At 31.8% G+C, this 15,951-nt stretch overlaps 2 protein-coding genes across 3 annotated transcripts; both read left to right on the top strand.

The window, feature by feature from the left end:
* The first annotated feature begins 1,942 nt into the window (after window positions 1–1,942).
* On the top strand, window positions 1,943–4,330 carry LOC127266172 (uncharacterized). 2 transcript variants are annotated; one of them, XM_051296335.1, is made up of 4 exons: window positions 1,943–2,067; window positions 2,214–2,324; window positions 2,844–3,036; window positions 4,056–4,330. In XM_051296335.1, exons 2-4 carry the CDS (start codon window positions 2,265–2,267, stop codon window positions 4,184–4,186), a joined length of 384 nt encoding a protein of 127 aa, XP_051152292.1. In that variant the 5' UTR covers window positions 1,943–2,067; window positions 2,214–2,264; the 3' UTR covers window positions 4,187–4,330. The 2 variants fall into 2 exon arrangements, with proteins under 2 accessions (XP_051152292.1, XP_051152293.1); XM_051296336.1 differs by having other exon boundaries at window positions 1,945–2,067; window positions 2,254–2,324.
* A 10,856-nt stretch (window positions 4,331–15,186) lies between these two features.
* On the top strand, window positions 15,187–15,531 carry LOC127265888 (uncharacterized). Its single transcript, XM_051295904.1, has one exon. The coding sequence runs from the start codon at window positions 15,187–15,189 to the stop codon at window positions 15,529–15,531; it is 345 nt and encodes a 114-aa protein (XP_051151861.1).
* Window positions 15,532–15,951: the final 420 nt, after the last annotated feature.

Below are 15,951 nucleotides of genomic sequence, written 5' to 3' on the forward strand. Positions count from 1 at the left end.
TTCCGCAGAATAGAGGATTGTTATGTCATTATTGATGAGTAGGTAATGCACACCCGCTGCCTCCCGAAATTCCCTGATGTGGGGGCGGCCTCACGATGGCGTGCTTTGAGGACCGCCCAGGTCCTTCAACCACTACCTCGTCCGGAAGACCCTTGTCTCTGGTTCCCTTGCCTAGTATGGTCACGTTGCCATACTAGAGTAGCATTGGCGGCTGCCCGGACGTACCCTCTTGTGATACTTTCGCCGGAGGGGCGTTTTCATTATTCTCTGAGCTGACCACTGGTGCTTTGCCCTTGCGTGTTTATTCTTCCCTGTGCCCATGTAATATCGTTTCGGATGGTTGGCTTAAGGATGTCGATGAGATACTAAGAGTGTGTTAAAGCCGATTCATAAGGGCTGCTTGGATTTCCCCACGAATCTAATCTTGAAAAACACTGACAGAATAGTCACCATCCTTTCTCCATGTCCCGGAGCAGCGAATGATTCATCCTGCGTGATTTCTCCGGATACGTGTGGCGCTGAAGTTTCACCGACAGTTCCTTTCTCCTTTGACATTGTGGTTTTTTCTGGCGTTGGTAACTTGCCATTCATGAGCTGCATAGAAGTGCGAGATTTCATCGGAGTCCTACTAGGCGTGGCAAACTGTTGTCGCTGAAATTTTCTTGATGACGGCCAAAGAAATTGGGCATGTCGAAATCGACGTAAATCGAGTTCCCTAGCCTACTCAAAAAAGTATCCGAGCTAATGTTGCATGGAAATTAACGTCTAAGTAGGAATTAAATTACTAGGCTAAAGAAAAATGCAAAAAAAATATAATAATAATAAAGTAAAGCGAGGAAAATAATGAACAATGTAATTTAGTTCAAAATAGCAAGATTCATAAAACAATAATCGGAGAAACAAGATGTTGAAAAAAATGATGAATAAAGCTAGACTTTTTTATGGTGGTTTCGCTCTCTCTCTTGATTGTTGCATTTTTCTTTTATATTTTGCATAGTTTGTTCCTAAAATTTATAAATATTCTCTCTTTTTTTTTTGAACAAATTTTTTCTATTTTTCTTATTTTTTCTTTATCCGAATTGAGTCAACACTCTTCTAGGTCAGGCCAGTCTCAAGCTGCATGAATCTCTTGGTGGACTTTTGATTTGGATTGATTCTAGGCTATCTCTCCTCTGGGTTGGTCCGAACTCAAGTTACTGATTTTTTGGCGAATTTTCAATTTGAATTAGTTCTAAACTGATTATTCAGGGATAACAATAATACAAATACAACTCTTTTAACCATATTGCTATTATGTTTGAATTAATTTATTCTTTCGTTCATAGAAGACGAAAGTTGACTTAAAAAATTTTCTATAAACATGTGATTTTTTTTTTAATGTAATTTTCACTATATGTAAAAAAACACATTATCTCAATACAAAACATCACATTTTAATTTGTATTTAGAATATAAAAAATAAATACAAAGTCAAAATTCAATAAACCCATACATCCTACAAAGTCAAAATTCAATAAACCTATACATCCTACAAAGATTTTGCAATAGTATAGTGATTTTTTTTTTTCTGAAGTTTGGTTTTTGAAATTTGAAAATTTTGAACAAAGAAAAAGAAAAATTAGTATTTAATTTGATATTTTGTGTAAGAAAATTATATTTTTGATATGATAATTTTTTAAAAATAAATAATGTCGAATAAATAAAAATTTGTAATGCTCGTTATCATATGCAAGAGTAACATTATCAAAACAGCAATTATAGTACTATTAACTATTACAACCTGTTCCATCTTATTAAATCCTCCATCCAACGGCTCACAATTGTCTTAATCCGTTGCCTTTCGTGGTCCTAAATTAAAATAATAACTAAAAGATAATAACAAAAGGGTACTTTGGTAAACTCACGTGGGACCGCTCATTTTGATGATTTTGACAAGCACAAAAACAAAAGCTAGTTCTTAGCTGAGTCAGTCCAAACAGAAACCCCCCCTCTCTCTCTCTCCTCTCTCTCTACTGATCGTTGCTTTGTGGGGAGATCACTGCCTACAATCGCCCTAATAATTCACAGGTTTGGATTCTGTCTCTTTGCAATTATTGATAAACTGTTAATTTTTTTGTATTGTGCATATAATCGCATTGCGTTGCGCAGTCGTTCCTGTGTTGCCTCATACGATGATGATCTGAGTTTTCCGCGCTGTTGTTTATGCAATTCAGGTTGTTTTAGCCTTTTTCTGATCAGAGACTTACCTGTTAGGTTCGTGCGGTATGAGTAGAGAGAAGGAGAGGCCGCCGGAGCCCCTTGATTTCTTTATTTGGTCTGTTGAGGTAATTTGCATTGTTTTTCTCTTCCGTTTCGTTTCTGTGTTTTCTTCTAGCCTAATTTTTGTTCTTCGGATCTTGTACTTGGTTACTTAAATTCCTGCATTTACTCGTATATTTTATTTGTTTATAGTTTTTGGTATTGATCTCGTTTATCATTATCGAGGTTAGATTATTGAGCTTTGGTGCGGGGACTGCTAAATTAATTTTAATACTTGTGGTAGAAGTAGATTGTGGAGGTTGAAATTTTGGTTGGATTAGTTGTGTAATCAGTATACTGAAGGCTTTGATTCATGGCCTCCTTTTAATTGCCAAACAGTATTTGTTGTACACACACTGGATTCTTCTTCTGCTTGTTTTGAAAGAGAGATGGAAGGAAACGAAGGGTGTAACTAATTGGTTTTATAAGAAACAAATTCAAGGTTATGGAGTAATCTCGGTGTTAGTATGGGGAGTAAAATAGTTTCTTCCAAGAGTCTCCTTCAATTAGTTTGTAATATCTTTGGATTTCTCTTTTCTTCGTAGGATGTTGGCCTGTGGTTGGAAGAGATAAATCTTGGCACCTATAGGCAGATTTTCAAGGAAAATGGGGTTAATGGAGAGTATTTGGAAGGGATGTCAATGTTCACGACCGAGCAGATCCTCAGGTTCATAAGGAAGTGCCACATGAAATGGGGGGATTTTATAACCTTGTGCAAGGAGCTGAGGCGAATAAAAGGTTCCCTTCTTTCTACCTCTCCTTTCCTCCTCAATGCCATTTTCTGTTTAGAGTTATATACACTTTCCATCTGCTATAAATATGCTTGTTTGTCTAGATTAAAAATAATGGTATTTTAATGTAAAAGTAAAAGTTATGTAGGATTATTTTGAGAAATCAATTACAGAATATATTTAATAGATATGTATGTGATGTAATAACTGTGGCAAAATTATTATTATGTGTAAAAGTAGGGATATATTTAAGTAGATAGAAAAAGTAATTGTTATTTATTGTACAAACACAAATTTGACGGACATACTTAAATGGAAAGTAAGCACAAATTTAGCGGATGGTGGGAGTAATTGAATTTTGTATTTAATTTGAAGGATAGGGTTGATAGATCGTATTATGAAGACTAATCATATGTTTGATAAGCAATCGTGATTGATTAATAAAAACAGGTATAAATGTGCTAAAAGTTTCTTAAATAATCTATCCCTACAACATGTGTATGTTAGTGGTGGGTATACAGGAATGGAAAACAACCGAGCCTAACGATACCATAGGAAATCAACCAAGGTTCATATCTGAGCATCTCTGTTTTCCATGATTAGGCCTTAACATGCTTGGCTTTCATAGGGGGAATTAAATGTCATGCTCGCTTAACTCAACCTTTAGATAAATCCATTTCAAATGTCATTACATAGACCATTTTCCAGTAATGATACATGAGAAATGGATATTGTGAACAACATTTTAATTGTGGGGCTTTCTATGATCGTCCTACTTTGTCACTGCTCTACCTAATTCTTTAATTGCACTATAAAATCAATCTTGCTTTTTTCTACTTAGATAATTATACTGGACAGTGCTTACCATTGTATCTTCATTTTGATTCTTTCCGCTCAATACATTTGAGCATATATTTTGCTCTTGGAAAATTTTGTCTCGCTATATGAGATTGCCGTATTTGCCAACCTCTGTCATGAAGTCATGATACTCTCTTAATCTTTACTGATTCTAATATTCTGCATTAGTGGCTTGCTTGAAAGGGGAACAAAAGGTGCGTCGACCTTGGTGGGCTCCATCTTGTCTTTCGACTGCATTTGACAAGGCTGCAGAACGCAACCGGCAGAGTCGAGTTGTTTCATTGAAGCTGGAACCATGAGGTAAACTATCTTTGGTATGTATGCATGTTTATATGTTTGTTTTGTATGCATGTTATGTATCTATGTATGTGATTTTGGTTTTAAATTGCAGAAGCAAAAAGTTATATATATGCATAATTCTATGCTGTCTTGAATTTTGCTAACAGCTGTTCATTTCTTTTTTCTCATGTGGTTATTTTTACTTTTAGGTGTAGAAAATTATGTAGTTATATGATGTTTAATAGAAATTACATTATGCTGATTTTTCCTATTTATAAACTATGCCTTGAGTTCATGTGGTCGGAATGTTATTTATTTGTGGCATTTTATTTTGTTGATCATCGAATGGATTGATAGGAATGGCTAATATGTGTCATGATTGTTTTTATTGTTGTTTTGCTTATATTGTTTCGCTGTGTATTATAATTAAAATTGTTTTGGCTAATATATGCATATTGATCGGAATGGCTAATATAGTTTTACTTGCATAGTTTTGAATGCCTAAAGGCCCGTTTGGTTGGATGAATTTTAAATGAATTGATTTGAATTACATCGGGTTTGAAATGTTTTACATTAAAATCCTTTATTTAGTTATAGGAAGCATTTAAAATATTAAAGAGGATGAATTTGAAATCTACAATCAACTATGAAAAATTTGGAATCACACGAAACTAATGAATATGATGAATTTGGATTTGAAATTTTAAAAGAATGGATATGAATTTAAAATACTTCATAAACTAAATCCATTATTTAGCTGCAGGGAGTATATTTGAAATATTAAAAGTAATAGATTTCAAATCAACGACCAACTTTGCAGATTTGAAATTTGCTAAACAAAATTAGGCTAATTTATGGAGCCATTTGAAATACTTAACCCAAACCTCACCAACTTTAACTTAAATTTCTCCAACCAAGTGGGGTTTTTGAGAATTGGTTGATCATCCTATTTAAATAGGCTTATCTCAAATAGCATTGCTGACTGTGTGTGTAAGTATTAAGATGACTCAATAATAATGCTAATTAATACAATACACAATGCTGAAGAAAGCAATAATAGAGACCGTTATAATATTAGTATAGGATTAGTCAATGAAAATATTAATTATTTCTATATTTAACCATCATATTATATATTGTATATAATATATATATAGTAATCCAGCGTGTATATATATACTAATAACTAAATGTATGTATATTAAATGTATATTGTATATAATATATATATATAGTAATCCAGCGTGTATATATATACTAATAATTAAATGTATGTATATTAAGGGTGTGTTTGTTTGGGGGTTTGGATTTTGAGTTGGGATTTGAATAGTAAAAATTTTGAATTTGAATAGTTGTATGATGTGATATAAATAGGGTTTGATGTTATGTTTTGAATGTAAAATTGATTTTTAGTATAATATAAAAAATAAAAAATAGGTGTTTGATTTGATATTTTTGGGGGGAAAAAATTGGATGAATAGTGGAAATCCACCAAAATCCTTCAAACAAAAACACCCTAAATATATATGTGTAGATATGTATGTTTTGTGTGTGTGGTGGTTAGTGTGTATATATATATAGATGCAATGATTATTTTATTTTATATGTATGTATGTTAGTATGTAAACATATATAAATATATATGATGATTAAAGATTAAGATAAGAATGAAGAGGAATTCGTTTGCTACATTTTATTTCATCAAAATGCTAGTATTTATAGGCAATTGCATATTTTACATATATGGCTGTAAATTTACAATGTATGATACACGTTGACGATATGGGGCGGTGATTTAAAGCATTCATATCTTGATATACAAAGTAACTACATTTATAATACTTCATATTAGATACTTTTATACAAAGAATGTATTTCGTTAAAGTGTTACTAGAAAAAAACTCTTTGGGAAAAAAAAAATATTAGTTGAAAGAAAAAATTTACAATGTTCTTGTATTAATTTGCTTCCATTGATTTGAACATTATTCGAGATCTCTAAACAAACGCATTTCAATTTTTTTTACCAATTTCAAATGTTGCAGCCGATAATGCCTTGGTTAATATATCAACTAAATTATTATTTGATCTAATTTGTTGCATATTAATTTCACAATTCTGTTGAAGATAATGAGTAAAAAAGAATTTTGGTGAAATGTGTTTTGTTCTATCTCCTAAATGTAACCCCCATTTCAATTGGGCTAAACAAACCGCATTGTCTTTATACAACGTAGTCAGAGGAATTTTATCTTCAGGTGTCAATCCGCAATTTTTCAGAATATGTTGAGTCATTGATCTTAACCAAATGCATTCTCGATTAACTTTATGTATTATCAATATTTCAGCATAATTTGAAGAAATGACAGTTCAATATTTGTTTCATTGATCTCCAAGAGATTACAATTTCGCGATTAGTGAATATGTAGTCAATTTGAAACTTGGCTTTATGAGGATCAAATAAATATCTTATGCCGGAAAAATCAATTAATTCATGTCGATAATCTTTTGAGTAAAATAATCCGAGATCAATTGTTTCTTACAGATAACGAAAAATGTGCTTAATCCCATTATAATGTTATTGAGTAGACGATGAGCTGAATCTTGCCAATAAATTTACATTAAATGATATGTATGATCATGTGCTGTTAACAAGATACATCAATGCTCTTATAGCACTCGTATATGGCACTTCTGGGCCTACTGTTTCTTCATTTTTTTCTCTTTTGGTCTAAATGGATCTTTTATTGAATTAAGTGCTTTGATGATCATTGGGGTACTTAGCGGATGTGATTTATCCATCAGAAATTGTTTCAGTACCCTTTTGGTATAATTTAATTGGTGGATAAAGTTTCCACTCTCCAAATGCTCAATCTGCAAACCAATACAAAATTTAGCTTTTCCAAAATCTTTGATCTCAAACACATTTTTCAGTTATTCAACAACTTTCTGGATTTTATTAAATTGAGATCATCGACATGTACATTGATGATTAGAAATCCTGACCTATTTTTCTTTATGAAAATACATGGACAAATATGGTCATTTATGTAACTTTATTTTGTTAGGCTTTCGTTGTGGCAATTGTACCACATTCGGCCTGATCGCTTGAGTCTATACAAAATTTTTTGCAATTTGATAAGATATGATTCTTTTGGCTTTGATTTGAATGATTAAGGTATATTAAATCTTTCTGGAATTTTTATGTAAACATCATTGTCTAAGGTGTCATAAAGACAGTAACCACATCCATTAATCGCATATCAAGATTTTCGCGTACTGTTAGGTTCACAAAATACATTAATGTTATCCATGACCAGTGAATATTTTTCTTCAAAATTAATAACCGGTCTTTGGGAAAAATCCTGGGCTACAAGCTTTGCTTTATATTTTGTGATATCATTATTTTCATTTCTTTTTCTCACAAACATCCATCTATAGGTAACAAGTTTCACATTTTCAGGTGTTTGGACTATGAGGCCAAATACCTATCATTTTTTCAATGAGTCCAATTCAAAGTGAAATGCGTTTTTCCATTTTGCCCAATCTTGTTGCCGACATTCTCCAATTGATTTCGGTTCATAATCCTCGTCATCTTTCATTATATCGAGTGTTAGAGAATATGCAAAAGTATTATAAACATTTGTTTTCTTTCGATTCCAATATTATCTATTGGTGATATAATTAACAGAATTTTCACCTTCATCAGAATTTTTAGTATCAACCTCTTTAGGGGTTGTACTGACCTTTTTAGATATCTAATCATTATTGACCTCTTCATCAGTACTTACAATTTTTTTCTTTCATGGATTTTTATCTTTGGAATCCAACGGTGACATGGTATCAGGTGACCCGACCCGAATATCGGCGGATCAATCGCGACCCGTACCCGATCAAATACATTACTTTATTTAGAGGTTGTGAGCCGTTAATTTTTAGATCAGATGTATGGCCAAGATTAGATTAAGCATTCTTAGCATATATTCCTTATATTCTACTTGTAAAACATTCATTCCATACATTTTTCAGAAAAAGTAACTACCACTTTGAAGAAATTTCATTCTTTTCGGAGAGATTCCACCCATCCATTGGAGTGATTCCAATCAATCGTGAGGGTTAATTTTTGAGCCTTAGTTGATTCTTCTCTTGATGGAAGAAGCATTCACAAGCCTCAAACAGTTTGTGTGGATTCATGAAGGTGTTTGCTCGAGAGGAGTATTCGTCGATTGATTCCAAATTATCTGCCGGTTCGTTTATTCGATTTCATAGTTGATTCTTCTCTTGATTTGAGATTAGATGTCATGGATTTGATCCTATCCATGTCAAACGGTCTACCATGTTTTACACGAGCAATATGTTCACTAGCATTCAACACTTTTCCTTTTGGAATATTTATTTTGGCGGGTGTATTTACTGCTTCAATATATAATTTCGTAACTCTAGCAGCATTATTAAAAGCATCAGACAATTGATTTGCAATGTTCTGCAAATGCACAATTCTTTGAACTTCAAGTTCACTATGTTTCGTACGATGATCAAAGTCAAGTGGTATTTTTCAAGAGTTCTTTTTTTTTTCTTCAGTTGATTACTATCTCCCCACAATGTCGGGAAATGAGATTCATCAAAATGACAGTTTGCAAACTTTGCAGTAAATAAATCACTCATTGTTGGTTCAAAATATTTCGCAATTGTGGGTGATTCATACCCGACATATATACCCAACCTTCTTTGAGGTTTCATTTTCGTGCGTTTCAGTGGCGCAATTGACACATAAAAAACACACCAAAAAATTCGAGGGTGAGATATATTTGGTACTTTTCCAAATACCAATTATGTAGGGAAATAACAATGATAACTTGTCCCCAAGCTAATACGAGAAGTTTAGGCCTCATTAATAATGGTCTAGCAATTAATTGCAATTTTTTATAAGGGATTCAGCCAGGTCATTTTGCATATGTACATGGGGAACATGGTGTTTCACAGTAATCCCAATTGACATCCAACAATCATCAAATGTGTGTGATGAATACTCTCCATCATTATCTAAACATATTTTTATTATCGGGTGATTTGAAAATTGTGCTTGCAATTTAATATTTGTGCAAATAGACTAGCAAAAACTAGATTGCAAATAGATAACAAACATATGTGTGATCATCGTGTTGACGTGTCAATTAGTACCATACAGTACTTGAAAGGTCCACACGGTAGATCTATGGGTCCATAAATATCATCCCGAATTCTTTCCAAAAAAGTTGGATATTCAATTTCAACATTTGTTGGAGATGACCTGATTATTAACTTCCATTGAAAACAATTAGTACAAACAAATTCATTCGTACTCAAAAATATTTTCCTTTTTAAATGAGTGACATTTTAATTTTCAATAATTCGTCTCTGCATTATATTGCCAGGATGCCCAAGTCGATCGTGCCAAGTTTTAAATTCGCTAGTAGCCATTTGGTCTACTATTTAATATGTTTCAACGGCATGGGGTTTTGAGTAATACAAGCCGAAATAAAATGGTGTCAATTTTTCTTTCACAATTTTTTTGCCATTCAAAATCTGAGTTATTAGGAGATACTCATTTTGTACCTCATTCAATGTTTCAATGTTGATACTCATTATTTCGAATATTACTGAAGCTCAGTAAATTTCTTCGAGCTTTACTCGAGAAGGTGACATTTGCAATTGCTATTTTTGTCCTTTTAAGGAAAAATATAATAACTTTTCCTGAGCCTTCAATCATTTTTGATACACCACTGATAGTAACAATATTGGTCTTTCCCATATTCGGAAGGTAGAAATAACTTTTGTTTTTCAAAATATTGTGAGTCGTAGCACTGTCGATAACGCATGTATTGTCATCGTCTCCAAAATATTCGGCATCTGTCTTTGCAAGAAGGTAAAAATAATAAAAGACATGTATTACTAACATAATCAAAATAGACTTATATTATATGGGGTATTACAAAAAAGGGGGCAGAAATCATCAAAATAACAAAAAAGATACAACAACATTTAATCATTTAACATCATCAGCTATGTAAAGCAGATCATCAGCATCTAGGTGCATGATATTTTCATTCAACACATCATCAAATATGTCATCGTGGGCAGTGTGATTTGTTTCGGCGGCAATTCTTCCATGCCTTTCTTTTAAGGCCCTATACAATTCAGCTAAGTGACTGGTTGTGCGATAAATATGGGGTCCAATGACCTTTGATTCCACACTAGGTGCATTCCTCATCATTTCTCCGTTTCTTTCAATGTTAAACCTCTGTTGAGGTCTATATGGCCGTCTATCATTGTAACACCGATTTGGCACATACAGGGCCTATTCTGGTAATTGTTGTGATTGTGTGAGTTAGTCCAGCCACGTCTGTGATTCTGATTTCGATTTCGATCACGATCAATTCTTTAATTTCTGACATGCTCATGACCATGCATTGGATTTTCCGCTTGTATTGCATTTTTCTCTAGAAATAGATTTGCATCTATCGGCCGAGATTCGTGATTTTTTTATCAGCAATTCATTATTTTGTTCGGCCAGCAAAAGACATACGATTAGTTAAGAATATTTCTAGAAGCCTCTTTCACGATATTGCTGCTGCAAAACCATATTAGAGACATGAAAAGTGGAAAAGTTTTCTAAGATTCAAATATATTTTCGCCACAGTGGCGCACTTGTGATGTAATTTCAAACATGACAGAATCATATTCTTGAACTGTTTTAAAATCCTAAAGCCGTAGGCTTTGCAATTTGCTCCGTGTCATTGACAACAAAGTCAGTCTCATGTGATAGTATCATTCTTTCAATTTCTCTCACAATTTAAGTGGTGATTCCAGCGTCACATATTGCATTTTCAATGTCTCATCGATGTAATGATACAAAAAGATCATGACAGTTACACGATCTTGGCTCGTGGGAATTTTATCCTGGGCAATAATATTTTCTAATCTCATTGATGCTAGATGTCTTTTAACATCCCGAGCTCAGGCTATATAGGCTATATGGTTTTGGCCAAAACAAGGAAAGATAGAATTCCTATTTGACAAGGTTAATCATAATAAATAGATAAATAATGAAATAGTACCTTGGAAAAATTAAAATACACAATCGTGCTAATAACATGTTGTAATATTAATATAGGATTATGCATATTCTTGTCGGCAGAATTAATCTGCGTGCGCAAATAATCTCCCAACATTTTACTTGCTCGATTTTTCGCCTAAAATTCGAGTGTTGTTTTATTTTATCCTCGTACGAATTTCGTATAACCTGGGGTATTAATAGGGTCGAAATATCGTATAAGGAAAACGACCTACACGACTCAAAGTATATCTAAGATCGTGTATACCATACGGAATTCGATTTATTCTTATTTTCATTCAATCCGGATTATTTCTCTAACATATGTATACATATTTTTATAGTATTAAGACAATTTGATGAATGTGTTAGGTGTTAAGTTGTCGAGTTCAAATAGAGGAGAGGATTGTTACACATTCATATATATAATCGGGGGAAGGTTGCTGATTTTTAACATCATCACACCTCATATATGCAAACAACACATATTTGTATTATACACAACACATGTTATGTATAATAAAAATGTGCTATTTTTTTAATAATAACAAGTATATTGTATACTAGTATGTCATGTGCTAAAATCAACTGTTGTGTTGGTTGTACGAGACTATAACATGTGTTTTTAATTCATGTATTATATTTGTATTATATTAACATTTACAATATGTTGTCTGTAGTAATACTGGGTGCTGTTTGTAGTTATATTGTGTGATATTGAAACTATAGCACGTGTGTTTTGTTCATATGCTGTATTTTTTTATATTATATTAATATATACAATATATTGTTTGTAATAATATTATGTACTGTGTAATATCAGACGATAGCCGCCACGGTATAATATTAATTTGGTTTCTTCTACATTATGCTAATGTAATAACAATATTGTTGAATACCAGTTTTTTCCGACATCCAAATTATTATTCGATTATAATAAAACGTGAATATATATATATATATATATGAGCATATTTTTAGATAATGGTGTAATATTTAACTTGATGAGGTTTGATTTTAGTTTTAATATTCACACCATTTAATCCACTTTATTCTTTTGGATATTATTATTATTATTATTATTATTATTATTATTATTATTACTGTTCACCCTTTCAAGGGTGTGTCTGGTCACTAGATGGGGCATGATTTGCACTGTCTACGAGATTTTCGATATCAAGTGTTTTTTAAAATATTTATTTATATACATTTATAACTATTTGATTTTCTATAAAATCAATTTATACTTAATTATGTATTTATATTACTTTATTCTTTATAATTCTGTTGCTAACAAAATAATATATCTGCCCAAATAATAGAATTTCAGCAACAATCTCAACCAATAACAAAACAGAAGTAATAGTTGAGCTCAATGGGGGGCTTTAAGCTGATTGTATGTTGAATCGAGTCAGCTTGCTAAAAAATAAAAACTAATATTCTCTACATTTTATTTTGACACATTTTATTTTGACACATTTTAGTAAGATCATCTCCAACCCATTACTCTATTTTTGCGGTCAATACAGTACAAATGGTTGATCTAAAGTATTTTTACTTTAACCATTACTTCAATTTTTACTCTAAAAAATATATTTCCTATATATTTCCTTTTTTTATATTATTTTATATAACTTTTCGTATTTATAAATTACTCTTTAACTTTAATTATTTTTACATTATAATTCATACAAATATAATTTATATTTTATTTAAAAAATTACATATATATTCTATTAACGTTTATAATTAATAATTATTACAAATAAAATAATTTTAAAAAATAATTAAATACTATCAAGTCAAATATGATATAAAATTATACTCCCTCTGTCCAGCTAGAAAGTATACATGTTTCTATTTTGGGACGTACAATTACAAAGTAAACATTTCATTAAATACCTTACTTTTTTTCCACAAATACCCCTACTTTACATCACATCATTACTTTTACACCAAAAAGCAAGGGCAAAAATGTCATTACACTACTTTTAACTACCCACTATAATTAAAATACTATTATTTATTAAACACCGCGCCAAAAGTAATTGTATATTTTTTTTGTGGATGGAGGGAGTACATTATTTAAAAATAAATAAAATTATAAGTATATCAATTTTTCAAAAAATAAAATTATACATCAGTTTTAAAAAAATAAAATTATACATTATTTTTCAAAAAAATAAAATTAGATATAACTTTTAAAATATAAAATTATATATCATCTTCTAAAAAAATTACACAATATACCCAAAAAAAAGTAACAAAAATAAAAAAAATACCACAAAATACCATAAAACTCCACTCCAAAAACGGAGTAACATGTTTGATATAAAATAATGCCATTTATATAATATATTTTAAATTATAAAGGTATTTATAATATTAGATAGACAGTACGGTTACTAAAAAAAATTAAATGTATACTTTGTTATGAAAAAGACCAAAATAAAAAAATAAATAATTTATTTAATAACGAGGGAATATAATATATTATATATATTAAAAATCGTAAAAAAAGAAAAAAAAAAGTTAAAAGAACAAACCTTTATTTTCAAAGGTCAAATGTTTAAATGCTAGGGGGCATCATTTTCTACTAATAAATCGAATTTCAAAACGACCCAAATAGTTTATGTTTATAAACATGCTTTCATATTATTAACCAATAATTCTTATATATATATATAATTCATATATAACCTCTATTTAATTCAATTTTTTACTAAAAATAAAAAATAAAAAACACCCCACCAAAAACACTTAGTCCAAACGCTAGCCTAATATCTCTAAATTTCCACCACCCTTTATCTTCACCAAACACAACAAAACCAACCGGAATCTTGATAGCATAACAAAATCCAAAACCACCAAAAATAAAAACTCACAATGCTTAAAACAAGCCAAAAACAAAACCACCAATAACAAATAAAACTTCATAAAGTGCCGAAAAACGAAACCCCCAAAAACAAAACTCCAAAAGAATACACAAAACTTCAAGCCAAGCCAAGCCGACGCCCGCATAATCCACCTCTAATTCAATTTAAAGAAGAAGCCGACACCAACAGCATCATCCCTAACCCACCATATATTCCTCACAACCAAAACATCCAAAAGCTACAAACACTCCAATTTGTCATCTTCCCCTCGCCATTTACCCTTTTCCATTCAAATCCCTTTCTCCTTTACACACACCTTTATTTCTCTGCCTCTTTCAAACTTATATTCTACTATTCACTATTTTTCCTTTTTCCAAAAATATAGATCTAACACATATTATTTTTTTTTATTACATTAACAATTAATTATACATTCAAAACATTACATCTACGCCTATTTATATCAAGGTCAATCAACTATTCGATTTAAAATTTACTATTCAAAACCCCAAACCCAACTCCCAAACCTACAGCCAAACAAACCTTATTCCATTCATTTTTTCCTCTTGTATTTAACCTGCCGGTGCCCACCCCATTTCCATCTCCCAAAATCTCAAAACGCCGTAATTTTTAATTTTTTACTAAAATATAATTTTACATTAAAAACATCTATTTATGTCTAGATAAAAAAACTATTCCCATTCAAAACCCCAAACCCAACTCTCAAGCCTACAGCCAAACAAACCTTGTTCCATTCATTTTTTCCTCTTGTATCTAGCCTCCTCCATCGCCCCTGCCCGATTCTCATCTCCCAAAATCCCAAGAACTTCTCTCATCGACAACCCCAAGAACAAATACCACTGTCCAAACCACACGACATTCCCCATCTTCCTATATATATATATATATATATATATATAAACACACATAAACAAACTTACCAGAGCAGGAACTATAGAGAGCTCTTTAGAAGGAGAAACTCGCTGTACATACCGTATTTTACTGAAAAAAAAGAGACTATTTTGTCATTACCAGAGAAGAACCTGAGAATTTCAGTATGGGGAGGGAAAGCAATGACCAGGCGGTTGTTGGTTCATCAATTGTATTGCTGCAGGAGCGGTTTAAGAAGCTGCAGAGAGTTAAGGAAATTCAAGAAAAGAGACGGGTGCTCGAGTTGTTACCTCAGTCTATGAAAGAAGGCTGTACAGACACCTCAACAACGGTAAACACGAGCTTTTCAATACCCCAAACATCTCTCGATAATGACCCTCTCGAGCTCGGGCTCAACTTCAACGGGGCGCGATTCGGAACCATCAAGGGCCAACAGTTCTCTTTGAATGCAAAGGGGAATCGTAATTTCTTTGATAAAACTGATGTTGTCGATACTTCTCTTCATCTCTAAACAATCTGATATCTGTATACATACATGCATAGATGCAAATACCAATACATATACATATGGTTTTGGATCATGCATCGTTCTCTTCTCCGACAAAGGGTTTGATCCCTCTATGTAAGATACCAAAGATTTGATACAATAATGAGAAGCTAAATTAGCAATATAAATGATATCTTGAATGTTTCCATCTTATTTTTCCTCTCCACAGTAAAATGGATCCTTCAAATTTGCAGTATCAATAAATTATTGATAATCCAAAGTATAAAAACTATTAATTCGCATACATGAAATTTCATCTAAAATTAGACTATGTATACCTATGTGCTGTGTTTGCTTGAAGTTCTTTACAGGAATTTTAGGGTGTATTTGGTTTGAGTTTCAAATTTAAATCTTCCCCTATTCAGTCTGAAGACTCAATGAAAC

Source organism: Andrographis paniculata, unplaced genomic scaffold, assembly GCF_009805555.1.
Source record: "Andrographis paniculata isolate CXL003 unplaced genomic scaffold, ASM980555v1 Contig74END, whole genome shotgun sequence".
Lineage (NCBI taxonomy): Eukaryota > Viridiplantae > Streptophyta > Magnoliopsida > Lamiales > Acanthaceae > Andrographis > Andrographis paniculata.

What these genes read in the sequence shown, in the direction of transcription:
- LOC127266172 (XM_051296335.1), top strand. Translation starts at nt 2,265, where the DNA reads ATGAGTAGAGAGAAGGAGAGGCCGCCGGAGCCCCTTGATTTCTTTATT. An exon ending in TCTTTATTTGGTCTGTTGAG is followed by an intron (nt 2,325 to 2,843) that starts GTAATTTGCATT and finishes TTTTCTTCGTAG; the next exon opens with GATGTTGGCCTGTGGTTGGA. An exon ending in GGAGCTGAGGCGAATAAAAG is followed by an intron (nt 3,037 to 4,055) that starts GTTCCCTTCTTT and finishes ATTCTGCATTAG; the next exon opens with TGGCTTGCTTGAAAGGGGAA.
- LOC127265888 (XM_051295904.1), top strand. Translation starts at nt 15,187, where the DNA reads ATGGGGAGGGAAAGCAATGACCAGGCGGTTGTTGGTTCATCAATTGTA.